Genomic DNA, 24,600 nt, shown 5'->3' on the forward strand with positions numbered 1-24,600 from the left:
ATTTGAGCTGGGCTGTCAGTGGACATCACCAGTCACCAGTTTCTTTACAAAACAATAAATAACATTAACTATTAGGCATGTCTAGATATTTGACATCTGTACATGCCTTGTAGTTAATGTCATGATGAGTAGTACAATTATGGGTACTGTGTTTTCATCATAGATAATATAACTGCTGAATGATGTTAAACAAATAGGCTAACTTTCCTAACTTATTTCTACCTAGGCTACACAGCATATTAGTTACTAACCAAAATGCGATGGGCACACAGAGTACAGTGCAAGATGAGAGGGAGAAACGCTGGCTACTCAGCATACATGGGAATAATACTCATAGTCTTTGCTCTGCAAAAATATATATATTTTTTAATTATTATTCCTTTTTTTACTGTGTGAGAAAATGGATGTGTGGCATAAGAACAGTGTTAATTGCATGAGTCTTACACATAATGCATAAGTTGGCAGCCTTGCGTCAAGTGATGACTTAAGTTTTATGCTAATATAGAAACATGGACAAGACGTGTTTGTTTTTTGAAAGTGTATTATATTGTTAAAATTGGAGTATATTGTAAAATTGGGCCCCTTAAGCAATTTATAGGGCTCCCCATCTCCAGAAAGCCAGACCAGTACTTATTCTGGTCTTATTTATCTCTTTAGCTGCATCCCAATTCAAAGACTAATGCGGCCAGCGTGGTTATTGCGGTCTTCAAAGGACGATCCGAGTCTAGCCTTCGCAGGATTTCCTAATTGCGCCAGCAGGTGTTTCAGATTGCCACTCTTGTCGCATAGCAACGGTGCAAGAAGAGAGCTGCCATATATGTTATTTCTTAATGAAAATGAAAATAACTGGAGCCTGTATTGTTAGATTTTGACTTTTAATTACCGAATAACACTTTAAATGTAAGTATTGGGTTTCGACTTGAATATTGTAATGACATGAAAAGAAACAAAAAATATAAAGCGAGTAAATGTCAATTTATATCTTACCAAAATGTGATTTTTGTTATTTTATTACTGATTATTATGTACATAAATGGACCATGGTGAACATACTTAAACCGGTTTTCAACCCTGTTTAGTTTTATGCAGCTGAATTTAAAAAGTTAACTTACAAACGTCACTGCCACTCGTCAATGGCAGCTGTCACAGTTGCTAGGCAACAAGAAGAGTCCTCTGTAGGCTAGACCGGTCCAAGTGCTTCGGAAGCAGCCTTGATATGGTTTGCAGTTGTAGCAACTGTTTGTTAATATTCTAGCAATAAACTGTATTCGTTTCATTTGCAAAATAACAAAGTAGTGGAGTGTAACAGAGTACACAGTAGGTTTTTTTTTTTTCTCACAGTACATCTACAGTACAAAAACTTGATCCTTTACAATATCATGCACTGTGGTACATTAAACTGCCCAACAGTAGGCCTGTATAAAATATTTTAAGTGTAACAACATTGAACATATTCAAAAGTAAAATGCAACATACAGTACTCTGCAGCAGTAACATTAATGCAAGACCATCGTGTATAAAGTTTTTTTTTTTCTGCAGAATACATAGGCTACTTTTACTCTTCATACCTTAAGTACATTATAGTAAGAAGAATAATACTTAAGGTTTTAAATGCATGCATTGTTTTCCTCAATGCGCTAAAGTAGTTCCTGAAAGTATTTTACTAATGTAACTCATATTTCTTCCACCAATTACTTTGTCATAGCTATATACAATTAGTCATTTCCTCATTTCCTTAAACCAGACCAGACCCCTGTACTGCAGGATTAACCTGAACATCCCAGTGCTGGACAGTGGAAATATGCACTCAAAACCTCTGGAGACTAAGTTATTTTGTAATTGGCTGTAAAAAAGTATGTTTCGTGTAGAACAATTTATTTTCATTTGCAAATGTTATTTAAAAAAAAAATAAATAAAAATAAAAATAATATATATATATATATAAGAAATTGTCATTTACAAATTATAACTTGCTTTGCAAAAATGAACAATTTCCAGAACTACTTGTCTTTTATTTACAAGTTTCAACTAAATCAATGCACAAAAAGTTACTTGCCTTCATTTACAAATAACTTAAATTACAAAAGTAAATAAAAAGTCATTTTTAAGTTTCCAAGAAGCACCATTTTCTCTAGAACTGTCCTAAAGGTAGAGAAAAGGGAAGAAAAAAAGAAAAATTAAGACAGTGCTGCAATCTTATGGTTAGAAAAACATGACAGCAGGGTGTGCATGCAAAATACTTCAGAATCATAGTTTCTTGGTCAAGTTTGCTTAAAACATTTGTGGACACATATTGCAGGATAGCACTACAAAACAAAATAAAAAAATAAAAATACAAGTGAAAGACTAGTCTACTTAAGTAGCCTTATAGGCCTACTTGTCTTATTGTTGAGGGCTTTATGGGTGAGGGCTAATTTTTGTGAACACAAGAGGTCCTAGTGGAAATATTACAGATGGGTAATGCCTTGCCTCTGAGCCACAATGGCAGAGTTTTTTTGTCCCAAATAAAGGAATTATCAAATTTAGCCCTCAATTTAATAAATACAAGAACTTTGCCTCAGACCACCTAACAAATTAATCTGTGCAGTGGTATTGTTAGTTTAAGTTCACATTTTTTAAGACTCCTGACTTTTAACATTTGTTTCATTAGCTATTTGAGTAAATTAAAACAAAATACTTATATTTTATAAGTGTATTCGTTGGCTGCCACAGAACTGTCATTCTCTATTTTGTTTGAATAAGAGTCCCAACGTCACTGGTGGCACTTTGAATTCTGGGATAGGGTCAGCAATGGTCTATCAATCCATCCTATCATTCATTACACATCAAAACTCAGCAAACATTCAAATTCAACATGAAATACATCAGCCTTCGTCATGCCACGGTGATGCAATCGGCTTTCAAATGCACCCTTTGCGGGATGCATCGTATATTGGGATGGTCTTTGCAGCACCGCCGTGACGCAATCGGCTTTCAAATGCAGCCTTCGTAGGATGCGTTCTTTGAATTGGGACAGCCTTCGTCGCACCGCCATGATGCAATCGCCTTCAAATGCGCACGTAGCCTATGAATTGGGATGCAGCTTTTGTCAAAGGTGTTTTTCTTTTCTTTGGAAATTTGCCTTCAGCAGAAAGCTCTGTAATGTACTCCACCATCTCACTTTTACAGATTACTCTGGGGGGGCCACTCTCACAGTCTCCTTATAAATGCGGGGAGGGCCAAAAATTTCTAAAGGAATTTATCACATTAAATATGTAGCCTTGTATATTGTCACCCTTTTTTTGGATTGTTTAGAAATTAAAATGCCATGTTTAGGGTATTCTAATTGATAGAATTGTGTTTTATATTTGTCACATTAATAATTAGATGACACTTGGGTCCCTGAGGCTGCTGCAGTGCCAGTAAGTACAAAGGAGCTGGAGATGAAAAGATTACACCTGGTGAAGAGACAATTCCAGAGAGTGACTGTAGGGCAGGACTTTCTCATTCAAGACTACCAGAAAAGAGCTAAGTGAGTGGCTGCAATCCTTCCTTTTTACCAGGGGCTTTCACATCGGAGGAACCTTTTCATAGTTCCTAGAACTATTGGCAGAGGTACTCACTTTTTAGTGTGTTCACACCGCAGGAACTAGGAATGGTTTCAGTTCTAGGAACTCCGTTTGGAGAAACTAATTGATCCTACTTCAGAGTAGGGTCTAAAACAGTTCTATAGTAACTACTAGTGACATAAGTGTGCTGATTGGCTAAACGCATATGACACACCGGCTACCCGGCATTTTTAAAAAGCCATGCAAAAATACTTACTCCATGAACATGGAAAACAGCGATAATGGGATTTACCTGTTGATATGGGAACACCCTCATGTGTGGTGATTTGTCTGAAGCTCCTATAGAAACAGTAATTCATTGGCTGATGGTACTGATGCCACCTCTCAAAGCATTGTGTCATCGCCATTTTCGAATTTTTTTTTTTTTTTAAATGGTAATTTATTTAGTCTTATCCAAGCAATTTACGCCAACTGCACAAGCCAGTGGCTTTGGTTGCTGTCTCAAGAGGCTTACGGAATGAAAAACTGTGAATATTGCATTGGGTAAAGGATTCCGTTTCTCATTGAAGTTAAAGGATTGATGGCATAGGAGGTTCCTTATATAACACCAATGACACAACACCTCGATCGACTTGATTTTGCTTGTTTCTATATGGGATTCAGATAATTGTCACACCTGGGGGTGTTCCTATTATTGTTGGCTACTGTTGCAGCATCTTATTCTCTACTCAGGAAAGTGTAACATATCTATGCATTTTTTATTTTATTTTATTTTTTACCTTTCAGAGGTTTGGAGACATCTTTGAGGGACCTTGATGCAGAAAATGCCAAATATGATCACTTGCTTAAGTAAACCTCTAAAATATTTTATTTGACAGCTCTGTTGAAGTAAATTGAATTTGCACAAAATATTGGTTTCATTTTCACTTTACTTAAAACGGTGTTTCTTTTTTGTAGAGAACATGACAGTAACACAGATTTGAAGGAAGATATTCTTGCAAAAAATCGAAAGGTTTGCACCAAGTTTTTTTTTTCAGTAAACTTTTTAATTTATCATTTTAATCATACCTATTGGTTACATTTCTGATAATTTACGTTCTTAGGTGCGAGGCTTTTGGACTGAGACAGACAGAGTCTTATCCCCCCTTGTAGTAGATCGAAAAGTGGTGGAGAGTGTGATCCATAGACAGGTAGACCAGTACATCTTGGGTGGGCAGGACTTGAGCGTGAAGATACCTGCGGTTCTGCATGAGAGGATGGAGAGGCTATCCCACCAGGTGAGAACTATAGGCAGAAAGGGTAAAGAAAACTTTTTTTTAAATGTTAGAAAAGGTATGCATTTAAATGAACATGTATTTCCTAAAATTTGATAGGTCAGCATGATATTTTGATGTTGAAACATCTGCCAATGACAGGGTGTCCGCGGGTCCTTAACATTTATTTACATTTATGCATTTAGCAGACACTTTTATCCAAAGCGACTTAATGGATTCAGGCTATACGTTTTTTTTTTTTTTTTTTTACCAGTATGTGTGTTCCCTGGGGATTGAATTTTAAAGCATAACTGAAGGTCTATGAAACGTTAGTCAATAAAGCATTTTTTGTTTAAACAATGGCACTTAAAGTTTACAAATAAAATATTATTTCAACCATATAGCCTGTGAATAAACACAATGCATACTTTTCAATGAAACAACACTTAGAGAGTGTAGGTAGCATCTGGTGTGTGGTTTTGTAGGCTACTTCAATATAATGAGGTCGAAGTTAAAAAAAACCCAAAGTGAAATACGTCTTCCTTTTTTTTTAAACTCTCTATTTAACAGCATTAACTTACAGTGAAATACGTCTTCCTTCAAGTAGACTGAATGTTTTCCTGCCTTGCTAAATATTAAGCTCATAATAGATAAGTTGTATTCGCCCCAAACTGATTTTTGTAAAATCAAACCGTGGACGGTGAAGCTGGGTCAGTTAGCGCGAGTCACTCGCTGTGAAGCGGGAGCAGCTGACGGAGGACTCCGCTTGGTCTTAAAGCCTGCCTCAAATGCCTACATTCACAAATAACAATGATTTTTGCAAAAATAATGATTTATTATCAATTGATAATTTGTTGTTATGATGGTCTTGTGAAAATAATAATATGGGCTGCGAGAAAATAATGAATAAAGAGTACGGCTGATGTGAGTGCAGGCGTTTCAACCCAGTAACATGACAAAACACCGTTCCTCGCAGCTAAAAAACAAAGCGAATTCAGTTCAGCTGGAGGGGGTTGGGTTTTTTTGGGGGTAGTTCTGTATAGCTTGTGGGGGTCGAAATAAAGGTGTGAATTTCTTGCTCTTTCAGATGGACAGTTTCTTATGAGGGTTTCAAACTTGCAGAGCAGGTTTAGATAGGTCAATTTTGGTTTTAAGACAACTTTGAAGAAAGGTTTTGATCCACTTCAAATATTGACTGCTAGCACAATATAGTTTATTAGTTATTAGAACTTAATTTCAGAGGAAGTTGCCTTAACTCAAAAAAAAAAAAAAAAATGCAGACTGTTGCGTTAATTTTATTTCGTTGCGTCCATACAATATTTTTTAGAGTGTGAAATATAAATTCTCACAGAATGTAGCCAATTCATTACCAATAAATTGAACCATCTCTTTATGTTTTTCTAAATCCCAAACCGAGTCCAGACATCAGTAAAGGATTATAATTTTATAGGCTGTTTTAGATTTGGAAATTTTTGGAGACAATATTTGTAGACTTTGTGATTTACAATGCACAAACCAGAAGCAATAATATCTGCAGAGAAGGGTTGGCCATTCTCAAAACATAAAATATAAATTTTATTTCAATTTTCATTTTTGTGCTTCAGAGGAAAAATCATTAAGGTATCTCTCCATTACGGACCGTTTTGAAAGAAGAATTTATGCAAACGCGTATAAAATGCTTTAAAAACTTTAACAGAGATGTCTAGAGGGTATTTAATAGGTCTGCCCCCACCTAAGATTTTTCTAGTTAAGCTAATAGTCGTTCATTTGTCATTATTTAACTAATCGCAGGTTTTATATTAAATTTACATCTATAATCCATAATGAGCCTTAATATATTCCGCGCTCAAGCACATGCATTAAGTTTGCCACAAAGCACTGGCAAGAAGTAGCCTAATGTGAAAAAGGAGACATTTTAATTATTTATTAATAAACAAATGTTTTCTTGTGGACTACAAGACGAAATTCACAGTGCTGACTCTCACCACATGGAAGCGCCCTTTAAAGAGAAATGCAACCTTCACAGATTACATAATGCTTTTGTTTTGAATTGATTCGTTTAAAAGTAGACATTTCAAGCTTTCTGTAGATATATTTCTCATGTATGTGAGACACCCCAATTTGAAGTAATTTCATTATCAGGAAAAAATTTAAAATGAATGAGAGGGCACTTCCCTGTCATGCATGCACATTAATAATTTTTGCACAAACCACTTGAATATGAACAATAATTCACATTTTGCATATGCATTACAAAGTAAATAATTTTTTACATGCAATTATCCAAAATAAAATCAAACAAGATTTGTAATGAAGATAAAATATGTAGACAAATAAGAATAAATGCTGTGCTCAGCATCACGTGAGCCGCGCAAATCTTGCACTCTTAAATGCGGCTGCAATTTATTTAATTTTTTTTTACTTTACTTAAATTATATGAAAGCAGGTAAAAAAAAAAGCTTGTAACACTCCAAAGAGAAAGAAAAACTTAAAAAATCATACATGTGGAATGCCAGCGGTGCAAAGGCTGATAGAACACTGATAAAAAATATTGCTTTGGAATAAATTTACACCACCAAAACATCTGTGATGCGGTGCTTTTGTGGGGATATTTTGCATGGAATATTGTCTGCTGATATGAAAGTTCACTGTATATCTTAGTAATAAATGTAATTTTTTACAGCGTTGATATTTTGTTTTCTTTTTACGTTAAACATGTTAATTATTACATATGTGACCCTGGACCAATTAACCAATCATAAAGGTCAATTTCTCGAAATTGAGATTTAAACATCATCCGAAAGCTGAATAAATGAGCTTTCCTTAGATGTATGGTTTGTTAAGATGTTATGGTTTGTTATGACAATATTTGGCCGAGATACAACTATTTAAAAATCTGGAATCTGAGGGTGCAAAAAAAAACCTAAATACTGAGAAAATCACCTTTAAAGTTGTCTAAATAAAGTTCTTAGCAATGCATATTACTAATCAAAAATTAGGTTTTGATATATTTATGGTAGGAAATTTACAAAATATCTCTATGGAACATGATCTTTTTCTAATGATTTTTGGCAAAAAATAAAAAAATCGATAATTTTGACCCATACAATGGTTTTTTTGGGCTATTGCTAAAAAATAATCCCAGCGACTTAAGACTGGTTTTGTGGTCCAGGTTCACATATATGTATGTAATATAATGTGTATTTCCATTACAGGTTTAGGTCTTACATTTTATATAAGGTGGTATTAAAAAGATCTTAAAGTCTTAAATTTAACTTGTTCATGTCTGTAGAAACCCTGCAATGAGTTCTGTCTGTGTCCATAGTCCAGTGTTGGTAGCTTGTATAAGGGAGGGCAGCCTGTCCTCGTGTGTTTGCTGGAGCTTCTAAATGAGGGATTACACATCCTAAGTGAGGAGAGAGAGAAAATTGTAGGCCCCGGTGTACAGCTTCAACACCAAGACCTCCAAGAGCATGCCTTGCTCTTCAGCCGCTCAAAAGAAAACCTCAAGCTTATAAGGTACCATAAATATGATCTTAAACATTAAATTGTCTTTTACATTTAGAATTTTGAAGTGTACTTTAATAAATTTATTTTATTAAATATTACAATAAAAGACGAAATGGAAAAAAAACAAACACAAAGAAAAACACTTGGTTATTTCATTATAAAAAACTAATTGGGAATTGGAAAAAAAATTGTCACTTGTGAGTTAGACACTGATGATTAATCAGCGTCTGATTTAATTCATGTGTTGGCAATTTAAATCTGTGACCACACCCTCTGAGTTCACAGTCACCTGAAGTATAAAGGCATGGCAAAGCAGTGCAAAGGGACACGATGAATATGGGGACTTATATTGGTTGTTTACCTTTTGAATACGGTATTTTAGTGTTTCAGTTTAACACTTAAATTCAAGTGTTCAGAAGATGTGATTTGTGATATTATTCCAGGCGGAAACTAATCAAAGAGAATGCAGCAGAGATGAAGGTCTCCATTGGGAGGCTGGAGGAGGACTGGAACAAGTGGGCAGAGTGTTTGAAAAAAACACCTCTGATCTCTTATCTTAAAGAGGATCCTGTAAGTAATTAATTAATTGATTAATTAAAAATAATTTGGACATTTAGCAGACACTTTTATCCAAAGCAACTTACAAATTAGGACTATGGAAGCAATCAATCAATCAACAAAAGAGCAAAGATAAACCATTTCTAAAAAAATAATAAAACAGACAAAATAAAAACACATAGTAAGGTTTTTTTCTCGTGCCTTTACATGGAGCAACATTTACTACACAGACCCGTTGTTTACTGACAAGCTGCGCAAAACCACAATCATATTTTGTGCATGTTTTGCACAGCTTGTCAGTGAACAGCGGCTCTGTGTAGTAAAAAGATTTATAGTGCAGCCCTACTATTGAGGTTATTTGTTTATTTGGCCCTGTCAAACGTTGCAGTATCCAGATTATACAAAGCAGTATCTATAGTATATAGAAGTTACACATTTAGTTTGGTGTATCTTTGTTATTGGTATGAATTTTTTTTTTTTTTTTTTTTTTAAATCTGCTCTCTGTAACCTTTAACAGGTTTTTGACTTTGTCTCCCCAATGGCTCCTCTCTCATTTGAGCCAGCTTCTAAGGCTAGCTTTGAGGCTAGTATCATCTTACAATATCCATATAAACTACCTGGTAAGTTAGCAGCTTATATGTTTGCATTATGTAATTTTTTTCTTTTGTCGATGCGGTGTAATATTTATTTTTTTCTGTCCCTCACTTTTGAGAACTGCTAGAGCAGCCGTCACAAAGAAACCAGAGAGAATGGAGGCAGACATCAATTTGGAACCAGAAGTCTACCAGGAGCCAGAAATCAAACGTACAGCATAATTTGATGTTTCTAAATGTAGAAAGTCTGGAAAGATAACATTTGTTCCATGGTCATGGAAAATGAATAAATAAAAGGATGTAACCACCCTTTTTTTTTTTTTTTTTTTTTTTTTTTTTTTTTCTCAACAGCACTTCTGTGGAAGATGAATGTAAGGGGGTCTTGCTGTCCTCTGACAGCTGCTTTTCTCCAAAACCAGTGACTTGTGACACACCACCATGTGAAACTCCCTTGACTTACCCGGTTAAAATTAAGTCTGTGACTCAGACACCCAGTCCAATGCAGGTAGTTTTGTATTGCTAACCTCTATACTTTCCTGCTTGTACCTCTTCATATTAGCCACATCCATGCTGGCACAAACACTTCATCTCAGGTTGTTAATCTCAGAGGGAGAAATATTTACACACATAGGTAGCAACATCATGGGGTATTCCAGAAAGCAGGTTATGCTACATCTAGTTAAGTGTATGGATAAAAGTAAACCAATAACCTCAATTTTTATTCCAAAAACTGAGCGTTATCAACTTATTCATGGCAGGTTATGTTTTAGTTTACTCTGGAGGTATTCAGTGCATACATGCCCTATTGAAAAGGCTTTGAGCATAGTTCACGGATTGTTAGTGATATGCCCTAAGAATGTCAATGACTACTTAACAAGTAGTATGAGGTGGTGCTTAGTCTGTTTCCATGGTGATTTACTAGATTCAGCACCATATTGAAAGTGTTCACTGTGAACATTCCCTGAGCTATATGAGGTTACTCCTTGTGTTTTGGGGTTTGTGATGTCAAGGTAACCCTGCTTTCTGTAATAACCCCTGAAGTTCATGCAAATAATCGAAGGTATGCTTGCATTATACCTTATCTCTGAGAATAATGTGGCATAGAAGATAAGAGCATTTTTGTAAACTGGTCATGCGTATATTTCAGCCTTCGTTTACCCTCTGGAGAGCAATCTTGATTCCATCTTTATTTTATTTTTATTTTTCCTTTTTCTCTTTACAGGCTTCCCACAGGAGAAATCTGCAGTCTAAGATGAAGGCCTCTGTCCTAAAGAACAAGGCTGAAATTCTAGATTTGGAGTGTGACAACTTGGCAAGTCAAGTATGTGAAATATTTACCACATATTAAACATGCAGTGATTTTGTAGTTTTAGTGTTTTGTACAATTTACTCCGGGGAAAACTGATACATGGGCAGTGCTGAGCAGTGCTCTACCCAACACAAGTTTTCCCTATATCAAACCTGCTCTCTGATGACCGGTGCGAATTGAGAGAAATCGCCACGGACAGATACGGGGCAGACAATTTGCTGTTAGGTTACACAAATGCGTGTGCAGTGTTACAAGGTTAATTTGCTTTTTGGTTTTCAGTTTGCAGAGGCAGTGATTATGAGTCCAGTCAATAGGAGTGATGTGGAACTGGGGCAGTTATTAAATATCATATCTGATCCCTTTTCAGCAAGGAAACAGCTGTGCCGCACCCCTGAGAGTCTAAGTATAAGTCTTTTGATGACGTTCTACACATTAGTATTTTGAGTTATACATGTTTAGGTCACTTTCACTGGAATTGTTGTTTGTGAATCTTAAGTGTCTTTAAATGTAACTCTCCCTAGTCAAAGATGTGAGAAGTTCATGGAGAAAAGCTGTGGAGGAAGGCATGGCTGAGAAGAAACGAGCTACTTGGAATCAGCAAGACAGCCTTTCTTGGCTCAAGACGCCTATGGCGGAGGTGAATGGCCCTTGCACCGGACCAAGTCCAGAACCTTCTCTATTATTTTCAGCTACTCTTGCCCATTGCACTCCTCCTCCTGTCCAGCAGGGGTCATCCCTCCACTCAACTGTGTCATGGGACTCCTCAGAACTGGAGGCTCTTAACAGCCAAAGGTCAAGTGATATTATTAAATTCAGCATTGCTCAGGAGGAGCTCCCAGACCTTTTTGAGGATGACTTGTCATTTAACAGTGATGGCTCAGCAGAGAGCCATAGTAACAAGGAGCGAGAGGAAGAACTTATCCTATCACCTGTTGAATCTAAATCTCTTGATGGAAAAACTCCCTTACTGTGCTTTGAGGCCTCTTTAGATAAATCCCCTTTCAACGACTTCAATATTAAAGAGTCCCCAGTACATTCAAGGAAGAGCCCAGGTTTGAGCCAATGGACTACTGATGAGAGGCTTTTCTCTCTTGATTTGGACAAGCTTGAGAGTTTGTCCCCGCCTTCTCCCGCAGAGAAACTCACCCTGCCGAGTTTAGTGAATTTGACTCTTGATGAATACTAACATATCTTAAACAACTCTTCTTAGGGCTTTTTTTTTTTTTTTTTTTTTTTTACATACTAGTATGATGCAAAATGTGTCTGCCATGAATTTCACTTGCAGCTTGATGTGCTTGTGATCAGCCTAATTAACAAGACCGTTAAAACATTTTAATGCCACTCATTTTGTCTGAACCATGTAAATTCTTATGACATTTATACTAAACTTTAGTATGTACAAACTAATTGTTACTGGTAAATATATTGGCCAGAAATTGTTTGTTCATGTTTTGTAATAAAGAGCAATTTATTTGCAAACCCTCTTTTATATTTGGTTTTTCATTTGACTTTGCTTTTCTGACTTATGCAAATTTCCAATCAGGAATCGCAAACATTGACATGCTGAGAAAGTGTAACTGTATGTTTTGTGGGTTGGAAAAACTATACCAGACACCTGTTAAGCATGGTGCGCACTAGTCTGTAGATAAGGGGCGTTATGATGTGCAGAGAGGAAATGTGGAGCAGCGAGTCATTCATGGGCGGGTCCATCCGCCTCCAGCAGTCAGTCCGAGAAACCCGAGAGCGCACCAAAGTAACAAAACACAAACATGGCGCCTACTTACTGCAGTACAGACTAGCGCTGGACGGAAACAAAGTTTCCAGGAATTAAACCCAACGAGCTCACACTGAGTGGACGTTTATTCTCGCTCGAGTCGGAGTGGACGGGTTGGAAGTTGCGACTGGCCTACATGTCAACGCGTTTTCTTAGAGTGCTTTGAACAGCTGGTATGTATTGCTGCGTTTGAAGTTGCTTAATGTAGACAAACGCTTCGAGATGTTACATTATCTCGGGCTTGTCGTCTCGTAATGTGATATTTTCGCAGTGGTTCTCTTCAGGGCGTATTTATTTCCACGAGCCGGTCGACATTTGATGATAAAACATGAATTGTTTGCTTTCTGTTGCCACGAAAAGTAAGTGTGCTGTGGTCGAGTTGTGAAGTTGCTTGATCTCGCGAAGATGCAACAGATGCAATGAAGCTCGTTCACAGGCCACATTAGGAGGGATACTGGCTGTGTATCAAATCTAGAGTGCTGTATACCTAGACAACATTTTGGGCTAAAAGTACGCGCGTATGATGTTTAATAGGTTGTTCGCTAGTTTTGGAATAGCCATGGTGTTTGAAATAAAGCTTGTAGTTGATGTTGGGTGTGTCTGCGTGCAGGTAAACCTCACTAATATGGGCCGCCTGTTTGAAGTTACAGATGACTAAGAGAAGTTACGCTTCACACCCCTTTTTGTGTGTGTGTATATATAGAGAGAGGTAAAAAAAAATATAGCCAAAAAAAATCACACACAGACAAAAAAAACTAAATAAAAAAATCTCAAAACATTTATAATGTAGGATCAATTATCTGGGGTATTTTAACGCTTTTGGTGTCAGATTTGCCTTGGTCAAGGTGTAAGGAGGTGAGATTTTTAATTTGTGTTGGTATTGGTTTGTAGGTGCTCTCATATGGTTTGCGATTCAGTCCTATGTAGCAGTAGAAGGCCGTGTTGAGTTAGCATGTTTTGTAAAATGCCTATCAATAATTATGTAAAAACAGCTATTGTTAAAGCTAATGTGACATTTCAAAATGGGTAGAGATTTGTTTATTAGAAAATTCTAATGTCAGAACACTTCATATTTGTATGCCATGGGGTGCTTCACATGTCAGTGGTATCAAGCGTGACAAAAATATACTATACAAAACATCATAAAACAATTTGATGAATAATACATGCTGTGCAGAAATGGTGACCAGTTACAAAATCTAAAATGTACATCTGTCTTCTATATGCATATATACGTGTATTTGAAACTTTTCTTATGAAAGAAAAGTAGGCCTACATGTATGTTATTTGTTAACAGACCATATGCTAGTTCAAAGATATAAGTTTCTTGTTATGATATTTTATTGTGTGGTTAAAGAGAGAGAGACGTGCTTGTAAAAGAAGCTTGAGAAGGCCAGATGGTTCACATTAAGGTGATTGATCAATATTTGTAGTGACCTTGAAATTGTCTAGATTTACATTGTGTCTGTGCATTATACTGAATTATGATCACTAGGTTGAAGGTTTTGTGTGCGCCTCTGTTTGTGTGCATGTGCGCTGACCTTGTGCCTCATTACATTTACTCTGCTGCACTTCAAGGTTGCATCAGGTGACTATTCGATCATAAAAGGAGCCGTCCTCAGGAGTGGCTTAAAGGTAACCGTGAGGCATTGTGGGTATGACAAAAGGCAGCCCATGTGGCAAGAGGGCAGGGCTGCTGAAGTGAAAGGGAAACCCAAAACCACATGATAATACTTTTGGTGTGCTCACTCTCCCTCTAGCTTGAAAATGTTTAGCCTGTGTTATGTTTGAGAAGTGGAATCAATAGTCACGTGACACATTTTTTTTGTAAACTTTAGAAGAAGAGAAAAAACCTTGGTGCCATTTCTTGAGTTATATTATTAATACTTGATTGTGACAGATTTTTAAAACATCTAATGGGTGAACTTTAAAAAGAAATTACCATTTTCACCTGGTTTAAAGTTTGTTTTAAACAATTCTACTGTAACCACATGGAATTCAATTTATATATAGACCCTCTCCCCTTATTTTATTTTATTTTACTCTTATTTTAAGTTTTCAATCCTGGTCCTGGGGACCCACTGCTCTGCTCATTTTGTATGTCTTCTCTTGTCTGACACACTCAGCTGAGTTCATGGAGCCCTCGCTTATTGAGCTGGTGATCTGAATCAGGTGGCGGTAAAAGGGACAGTTCACCCAGAAATGAACATTTTGTAATAAATTACTCCCCTTCATGTCGTTCCAAACCAGTAAGACCTCCATTCAACTTCAGAACACAGATTAAGATATTTGATGTTTTTGTGGTGCTCTCATGAATGTGTAGCGAAGACTGACATGGAAGAGAAGAAATTGTTAAATATACTTATTTTTGTTTTCTTTGTACACAAAAAAAGCATTCTAGTAGCTTCATGACATTATGGTTGAACCGCTGATGTCACATGGACTACTTTATTGTCAGAAAGCTTTCAAAATTAACTTTATTTCTTTTCCGAAGATGAACAAATGTTTTATGGGTTTGGAACGACATGAGGATGAGTAATTAATGACAGAATTAAAATTTTTTGGGTGAACTATCCGCGGGGTCTTAAAAAAAGTCTTAAATTTAGTGATATCAAATTTAAGGTCTTAAAAAGCCTTAAATTGTACAAGAAAGTCTTAATTATGATATCAAGAGGTCTTAAATTTGGGGAGGGAAAGTCCAGAATTGCGATACATCTTAATGTGACAATTAAACTTCAAAAAGCTATGATTTCATTAAATAAAAATGAGTGCTGCACGTTCAAAGTCTGGTGCTGCGCTGCTTTGTGTTCTGCTGTTACTGGGGAAACAGTTATATTTCTAACAAACGCTCGACCCGCTGGCAAAGAATGAATGAGGATTTTCAATAAAACAGATGTTTTGATCAGATTTCAGACCAAGGCAAAAATCGACCCATGTTTTTACCCTGCAAACACGCAGAGCTTTAAATGTGAACTGGTGGATCAATAAGAAGACAATGCATTATAAAAATCTAAACAGTATGGGGTGTGCAATATGTATGGTCTGCAGTAATATCGTTATAGTTGTTTTGACAATGTACGATTTGATATTATCAATTATATTGCGAAAAGCAAAAAAAAAATAAAAATACACACCTACAGAGTGCAAGCTAACATTACGTGATGAAGTCAAGTAGGTTAGACTAGTGCGCATGCGCAATACAGTGCATTCTTTCACTGCGTTAATTAGTCTTTTAAAATGCATTTAGAATTATCACATAATTCAAGATATAGGTAAGAAAATGTATATGATCAGAGACAAAAAGGGTGTTTTAAGCATCAAAAAAAAAAAGTGCAATACAGCTTTAAGTTTTGTTTTTCCCCATACAAATATATATTTTATCATTCATTTTTTACAATGTCTGAAAGAAGACACTGACAAAAATGTCATTCAGTGTAATAATATTTATACACAAAAAAAAATCTTGTTAAGCATATTTAAAACATGAATCATTTGATGACAGTGCAGCCCTCAAATATCAATTAACTTTAATTTTTAAATATTTTTCCTTTGCTAATGTCCTTCAAACTACTGTTTTCCAATTTGCCATCAAGAAGTTTTTGTAAGGAAGTTAAAATCATTTAAAATATATTAAAATTTAGAATGATCATATATTCTTATTTGTATTTTAATAAGTACAGGTCAGAATAAGTATATTGTTGCATTTTTACATAAATATTTGTTACACTGAATGACTATGGTTTGTTACTCTGAATGACGATTTGCCAAAAAGAGAGATGACATTGCCATTGTTCCCATAACTGAAATATTTTAAGTATTAATCAGTGTCATTAATTTAGTTTTAATAATAATCCTGAGTAAATGACTGCAGAAACAGATGTTGAAATATAATAAGAATTTTTTACTGATGCTCCCCTGCCATGCTTGCTTAGCTTGTCACTGTGTTTCTGACTTGATCAGCCTCAAAAATTTCTGCTTGCAGCCACATTTATTAATACTTTTTGTTTTTAAACATAAATAGCATTATCAGAAACATACTTCTGATAAACAACCCACTCAGCTATCTCTAACGAACCACTTACATACTGTAGTGAGGGGGTCTCTCTGCCCAGAATTATTGGCAAGCTATTATTCCAACAATTACAATCCTCAACACCCTTCTCTTTTCTGGCTAAAGGCACGTTCACACCAAGTACGGTAAGGATAAAGATAAAGATAAAAAAAAAAATAATAATTATAATAATAATAAAAAAAAATTACAAATATGGAAGAAAATAAAAACCCTTCTGTATAAAAGAATAGCAGATTCCACAGCACAACTAACGATAATTGCACAGAGAAACAATACTGTTGGAATCTCTTTTAAACTGTAGGATACTGATGAATTTGTTTTTTTTTTGTTTTGTTTTTTACAGCTGGTGAATGATAAAAGCATTGACAGCCAATTAGAATTCATTCAACTTTAAAGAGCTCAAGCTTTTAATGTGGCAGACAACAAATCTGCAGCACATGCTTAGAATGAACGGTGATATTGTTCATCGGTGTGGAGGCTAACATAGTTACTGTTATAGTTATTTTATAGTTATTGTTCTTGGTGTGAAAAGACTTTAAGAGTGCCACCCAAGCTACTGGGTCCACACTTAGTTTATTAGCTTTTTGGCTTTTTACAGTGCCTAGTGACTCCCTCAGTTCATGGGTGTCTATAATTAATTTTTAAATTTTAAACATTCCTCATTTATCTGTAATATAAATAAGATGCTAAAATTTTTATTTAGACAGTGATACTGTCATTCAGTGTAATGGATGACACTGTGGTGTAACAGAGAATTTGCATTACACTGAATGACAAAACCATTACCCTGAATGACGAAACTTCTACTTCAGCTGATATTTCAGACAATTTACTTGCATTTAAGATGTTTTTAATACAAGACTTTTGTAAATGTAATTTGATGCTGACACCAAAATTGTGACGTCTCCTCTTTGACCCATAAATTTATATTATTTCATATAGTTCAGTGGTTCTCAAACCTGTCCTGGAGTACCCCTTGCCCTGCACATTTTGTATGTCTTCCTCATCTATCACACCTGATTCAACTCATCAGCTCATTAGTGAAGTCTGCAAGACCTGAAGTGGGTGGGTCAGATAGAGGGAGACATACAAAATGTGCAGTGCTGGGGTACTTCATGGATAGGTTTGAGAAACACTGATATAGTTAATATCACACGAGGAGTGCCGTTTTATCTCCAAAAGTCAGCATAATTACAAAAGTGATATTGATTTTATACAACAGTTTAATAAACAAGTTAATATTAAGAGACTTGATATTATAAAGCTACATTAAGAAAACATTGAATAAATCAAGTTGTTTTATGCATTCAAATAATTAGACATGCTAAAACAGAATTTGGTAAGAATAAAAAATATGGTAAGAAAAAAAAAACATTTCATAGGGCCCTTAACGTAATTTTTGTTAAACTTTTAATAAATTGATGTGAAAATGTATAGGTTTCATGATTTGAATTAATTTAGACATGCATTTTAATTAATACAATTAAATGTAACTATTAAAAAGGAGTCGAGAAGAATTAAAATAAAAAAAAAAAAACAGAATCCAGAAAAATTAAATAGAAAAAACGGAATTTAGGAAAAAATAAAATGGATTTCATAGGGCCCTAATAATGCACAGATCTATTTCCACATATCAGATGCTTTGTCCTGTTCTGAAAACAAACTGACAGTGTTTACATCAATTTTGTATCATAAAAGTAGAAACAACATTTAACTGCAGCAGCCACCATCAACAAAAAAAACAAAAACAAAGCACACGCAAAAGTCTGTTAGTATGTGAGTTTCGTGCATCTATTACGTACTGCATTCCAAACGGCAGAAATGAAAGCGTATCTAAAGTAAAAGACTAAAATAACAGAGAGTGGAAGCACTAGCAATGTGCACGTGTCTCAGCGCATAATCTGTGCAGTGAAGCTATACATCAAATACATCCATAATATTATAAATTGACTGTTTATTACTTGTCTGTCGTTTTACAGTGCTGTAATTTTTAAAGATTTCATATTATTTTAAGGTGAGCTTAAAGGGTGCACTACTATGAAAATCACACAGCTTAATAAGTATAATTTCATAGATATTGTTAATAATAGTTGTTCATATTAAAGGGGTCAAATAATGTTGCTAAAAAGAATGTTATTTTGTGTATTTGGTGTAATGAAATGTTTATGCGGTTTAAGGTTCAGAAAACACTTTATTTTCCACATAATGTGCATTATTGTTCCTCCTCTATGCCCTGCCTTTCAGAAACGCATCGTTTTTTACAAAGCTCCTCGGTCTGAAAAGCGAGGTGTGTTCTGATTGGCCAGCTATCCAGTGCTTTGTGATTGGTCAAATGCGTCAAGTGTGTGACGGAAATGTTACGCCCTTTGCCATACTGTGATGCATGTCCCGGTCAGAACACCGGTGCGACAAGACAAAAACAATAATACCCATTATAAACGAGCCATTTGTTGCATCCAGTGGGGACATAATCACGGATTATAATGACTTATACTGTGTTTATATGCGTCGCGTTGCATCGCGCCGCTTAAACATAAAACCATGTCCCAATTTGTGATTGGAGAAATGACAAACAACAAGCGCTAGTCTTCACCAACGGTTCTCAATTCAAGTCCTCGTGCTGAGAACCACTGCTCAGAACTTGCATTTGAATCATAAGTGGCAAATCCTTTACAGATGTAAATGCACTTACAGACTGTGAGTCAGAAGTGCCGGCATTGTAGTCTTCTCTCTAGGATCAGGAAACAGTCCTCCATAAAATGCGCTACACACATCTGAATATTTGGGTTGAACTGTTCTGGAACAGTGTTGTAAATACAACTTTACCACTGATTTCTAGTTGTGTCCTCTTTTGAAAGACCAAACAAAGTATTTAACTTTCACAACAAAACCCCATCTCCACGACATGGCACTGGCGGCAACAGCTAGAATCAAAGTTGCCAGTAATGGAGGATTAAATAATTGTTCCAGTTCCCGCCTCGGTGTACCAAGCTGAAGTGTGACGTCATCTGGGCTTTTGTGATATATGTATTTAGGATCTTTTTATAAAATACATTTTATACATACACATTTAACTAAAGAATCCTGCAAGCACTTCAATTTTTCCCCCTTTACTCATACTGCACAAAAAGTGTTTCAATAACGTTGAATGGGACTGATTATTGCAAATATAGATGTGTTCTGGTTAAACTAATTTTAATTTTTTTATTTTTTGCTAAGGTTTGCATATGGTGGTGTATTCTTAATGACAGCTTTCTTAAGAATATATCCTATTCATAAAATAAGAAATATCCCAATATATCGCCTTGCTTTCAGTATCGCAAAATACCGTATCACAACCACTGTATCGTGATATGTAATCGCCAGATTCTTGCCAATACACAGCCCTAATAGAAAGGCAAACATTATAATACTTTCTCATTTGCCGTCAGCATTCAGCAAATACGCATTTCCATCATTTAAACAAATCTTTGAATGGCTAGGCCTAATAAAAATTAAATTTCACAAACATTGCAAACTTAGTCGAATCCAGTTGTGAGATCTTGTGAAGTGTGCATGTGACTTGCATGATTGCGTGTTCTCTGCATGACTTTCGGTCCGTGCAAATGGAATGCTTTAAACATTAAATTTGTGATTTCAAATTATGCTGTGCTTTATGCATTTGGGCACTGTCATATTCATGTCATTTTCACTGTGTGCTGTATGTATAATTTGTGTTACCTTGGCTTTATTTGAAAAAATATGATTCCCAATGCACACAAACTTCACAGAATACTGAGTGCTCTGTTGGTTACAGTTTACTTCCTTTTTAATTATATTTTTATGAAATATTTATTTATTTGTGGAAAATACTTTGTCATCTAAAGTATTAGTATGTTTATTTTACAAATTAATTTTTTAATCAATTTTCAAATTATTTCAAATTTCTTAAATATTAATTAAAATAAAGACAATTTTTTTTTGGGGGGGGGCTGAGGTTCGAGTTCAGTGGTGCACGGGGGAAAAAGAGGGGGTTTATGGGGGTGGGGACTGAGGTTCAGAGTTCAGTGGTGCATGGGGTAAAAGAGGGGAGGGGGGTCAGCTTCCTGACAGCCTGATAAATGATGCTGTCCTTCAGTCTGCTGGTCCTGGCCTGGAGACTCTGCAGTCTCCTCCCTGATGGCAGCAGACTGAAGAAGCTGTGTGACGGGTGGATGGGATCACCTGCAACGCAGAGGGCTTTACGGTTGAGAATGGTTCCGTAAATGTCCTGGATGGGAGACACCAACGATCTTCTCAGCTGCTTTCACTATGCGTTGAAGAGTCTTCCGGCAGGACGCGTTGCAGGTGCCATACCACACGGTGATGCAGCTAGTCAGGATACTCTCGATGGTGCCTCTGTAGAAGGTGCGCATGATGGGGGACGGGACTTTGGCTCTTCTCAGGTTGCGGAGGAAGTAGAGACGCTACTGTGCTTTCTTGGCCAGTGCTGCAGTGTTTTCAGTCCACGATAACTAACCATTGATCTTCACACCAACAAACTTGGTGCTACTCACTCTCTCCACAGACGCACCATTGATGGTCAGAGGAGCATGCTGAGTGTGCACTCTCCTGAAGTCAACAACAATCTCTTTCACGTTCAGAAAGAGATTGTTGTCACTGCACCACCCGGCCAGGTGGCTCACCTCGCTCCTGTAGTTTGTCTCATCTCTGTTGCTAATGAGACCCACCACAGTCGTGTAATCTGCAAACTTAATAAAGAGGTTGGAGTTGTGTGAAGGTGTGCAGTCGTGGGTCAGCAGAGTGAAGAGGAGGGGGCTCAGCACACATCCTTGGGAGGCCCCAGTGTTCAGTGTGATGGTGCTGGATGTGTTGCTGCCAACCCGTACTGCCTGAAGTCTTCGAGTCAGAAAATCTAACAGCCAGTTGCACAGCGAAGTGTTGAGCCCCAGCTGGACCAGTTTGTTAATGAGCTGTTGAGAGATGATTGTGTTGAATGCTGAACTGAAGTGTATGAACAGCATTCTGATGTATGAGTCTTTTTTTCTCTAAATGTGTGAGTGCTGAGTGGAGGGTAGTGGCGATGGCATCATTGTTCGAGCGGTTGGACCAATATGGAAACTTGAAGGGTCCCAGGGAGGGGGGAGGGCAGACTTGATGTGGTGCATGACTAGCCGTTCAAAGCACTTCATGAGAATAGGGGTAAGTGCAGCTGGACGGTAGACATTGAAGCATGTGGGAACAACACCCTGACTTAGCGAGATGTTGAAAATGTCTGTGAAGACATCAGTGAGTTCTGCTGCACAGTCTCTCAGTACACGCCCAGGAATGTTGTCAGGACCCGGAGCTTTGCGTGCGTTGATCTTGCTGAAGGATCTCCTCACACTGTATGTGGACAGCGTCATCACCTGGTCGCCGGGAGGCGGTGGAGTCTTCTGTGCAGTGGTGCTGTTTTGTGCCTCAAAGCGAGCGAAGAAGGCGTTCAGCTCTTTCAGCAGGGAGATGGTGATGTCACAGGTCCGCGTTCTCTGCTGTCGCTGAATCGATGGGCAATCCTCCTGGAGTACTGTCTCTTAGCCTCTCTGATGCCGCGGGACAGGTAGGCCCTGGCTGTCCTCAGGCCCCCCTCATCTCCAGCTCTAAAGGCAGCGTTCCGTGTCTTCAGGAGTCTGTAGATCTCCCCTGTCATCAACGGCTTCTGGTTGGCCCAGACAGTGATGGTCTCTGTGACTGTTACATCATCAATACACTTGGTGATGTAGGCATTGACAGTCTCTGAGTACTCTTGGAGGTCTGTGGAGTTATTGTATGTGGCAGCCTGCTTAAACATATTCCAGTCAGTGGTGTCAAAACAGCCTTAAAGAGCCTCTGAAGACCCTTCAGGCCACACTTGTATCTGTTTGTGAACTGGTTTGGCGACTTTAAGGAGCAGTCTGAATGCAGGCATTAGCATGACAGTAATGTGGTCTGACGTACCAAGGTGGGGGAGGGGGAGGGCTTTGTAACCTCCTTTCTGGGTGGTGTAAAAAAAAATGTTTTTACCTCGTGTTGGAAAGTTAATGTGTTGGTGTATTTTTGGGAACACACTCTTTATGTCTGCATGGTTGAAATCCCCAGCCAAGATGAGAAAAAGCATCAGGGTGGGCTGTCTACTGCTCACTAATGTTCTGGTACAGTTCATTCAGTGTTTCACTCCTGTTGTTGATGTTGAAGCAAGGAGGAATGTAAACAGCAATGAGCAGTATGGCTGTATATTCCCTCGGTAGATAGAACGGCCGGCACTTAATAATCATAAACTCCACCAGGAGTGAGCAGTGTTTGCAGACTACAACAGCATCGCGGCACCACACATCATTGATGTAAACACAAAGTTCGCTGCCGCGTGATTTACCTCCTGCGACGAGGACTCCGTCCGCTTGATAGCATGTCAGCTGATCGAGCTGAATGGCACAGTCTGGAACGCTGTTGCTGAGCCATGTTTCTGTGAACACAAAAGCACAACAGTCTCTTACAGTCCTCTGAGTTGAGCGTAGTAATCGGATGTAGTCCAGTTTATTGTCCAAAGAGCGTACGTTAGCCAGTACAATGGTGGGGATAGCTGGCTTGTGTGGGTTAGCCATCAGCCTAGCCCGGATACCACCGCGCTTACCCCTCTTCTGCTTTCTCTCACGCCGCTTGTGGCGCCTCCACTGTTGGCAAGACGCAGCAGTGGGGGTCGGTGATGGTGTAGGCATCCGGAGCAGACCGAGATCTAGGCCTTGGACGGTATTGAATTTTTCTTACCGCGGTTGAAAAGCAATAAATTCTCGCGGTATTGCGGTAAACCGCAACCCGCAAACCCCCGTATTTTTTGGAGGCGATATCAGATCTGATCGCAATTCACAACAGAGATCTGAAGATAGAGCATCATAAAGACAAACAAACACATTTTTATTTATCGTATTGAACAGTAATAGATATTTATTTGCATGTTTATTTTCCATATTTTTACCTTCAGATTAGGCTACAGTCGTCGTCATCAAACAATCACTTAAACTATAACGACTTTTGCGCACACAGAGGCTAAGCAATTGAGCATAAGGAACACGTTTATTAAACATTTATTATTTCACATTTAGAATAAGAACATTTAGAACAGAAATTATGTCTGAAAAAAAGTGCTGGCAAAACAAAAGGCGCTATGGTTTACATCCCAGCCTTTATATTTTTTGCTAGAAAAACTAGCATATTCACTTTGTCAGGTTTAAGGGAGGCCCTGAAAGACGTAATGACGTTACCTGCAGCACTGAACACACGTTCTGAGGGAATGCTTGTAGCGCAAATGGTCATATATTTTCGGGCTACTATGGAAAGCAGAGGGAATCGGACACTATTGTCCCGCCACCAGACAAGAGGGTCTGCGTGGGAATCCAGGGCTTCCTCCTGCAAATACCTTCTGATCTCTGTGAATTCTCTTGGGGGTCGGAGTAGATGTTTTTTCTTTTTTTTCCCCAAGTAAGTCAGCCAGATTCGTTTTTTTTTTTATTACTTATATAATATATGAATTATATTTAATATGATTTATATTTTATATTACATATTTGTACATGTTTAGCTATATTAATATTTATATAGATATTACGTGTGCGCTTTTTGTCTCAGTGGTTAATGAAGGCTATTTAACGAAGGCATATAGCGTAATATAAATATGTAGACATATAGGCTAAATTAATATAAATATTTAAAAATCTATAATATATATAAATATTATTTATATTATATATATTTACATATATATATTTATTTAGCCTATATCTCGTGTGCGCTTTGGTCTCAGTGTGGTTCAAGGCTATAATTTAACGAATGCTAGCCTATTTAATTTAACAAAGTGTCGCTGCTCACAATATTGTGGTTGTTTTTTACTTATAAATAAGATAAATATAAATAATATTTATAAGTAAAAAAAAACAATGACAGTATTGTGAGCAGCGACACTTTGTTAAATTAAATAGCATTCGTTAAATT

At 37.1% G+C, this 24,600-nt stretch overlaps 2 protein-coding genes and 1 non-coding gene across 3 annotated transcripts in view; all 3 read left to right on the forward strand.

The window, feature by feature from the left end:
- The window catches only part of haus6 (HAUS augmin-like complex, subunit 6), a 28,363-nt gene extending 16,174 nt beyond the window's left edge, over window positions 1–12,189 (forward strand). The window contains 13 exon segments of the mRNA XM_042728406.1: window positions 3,367–3,511; window positions 4,335–4,397; window positions 4,506–4,560; window positions 4,652–4,825; window positions 8,127–8,320; window positions 8,755–8,881; window positions 9,387–9,489; window positions 9,582–9,599; window positions 9,602–9,672; window positions 9,806–9,967; window positions 10,685–10,783; window positions 11,051–11,174; window positions 11,293–12,189. Of these exon segments, the coding sequence (XP_042584340.1) occupies window positions 3,367–3,511; window positions 4,335–4,397; window positions 4,506–4,560; window positions 4,652–4,825; window positions 8,127–8,320; window positions 8,755–8,881; window positions 9,387–9,489; window positions 9,582–9,599; window positions 9,602–9,672; window positions 9,806–9,967; window positions 10,685–10,783; window positions 11,051–11,174; window positions 11,293–11,957 (2,000 nt within the window). The 3' untranslated portion in view covers window positions 11,958–12,189.
- LOC122138098 lies at window positions 10,857–10,987 on the forward strand. The gene has a single exon (XR_006155310.1).
- Window positions 12,190–12,439: 250 nt separating the features above from the next.
- Window positions 12,440–24,600, forward strand: part of dennd4c (DENN/MADD domain containing 4C) — a 93,891-nt gene continuing 81,730 nt past the window's right edge. Inside the window, 1 exon segment of the mRNA XM_042728407.1 lies at window positions 12,440–12,718. The gene's annotated coding sequence lies outside the window, so the exon portion shown is untranslated.

The sequence above is a fragment of the Cyprinus carpio genome, chromosome B7 (assembly GCF_018340385.1).
Source record: "Cyprinus carpio isolate SPL01 chromosome B7, ASM1834038v1, whole genome shotgun sequence".
Classification (NCBI taxonomy): Eukaryota; Metazoa; Chordata; class Actinopteri; order Cypriniformes; family Cyprinidae; genus Cyprinus; species Cyprinus carpio.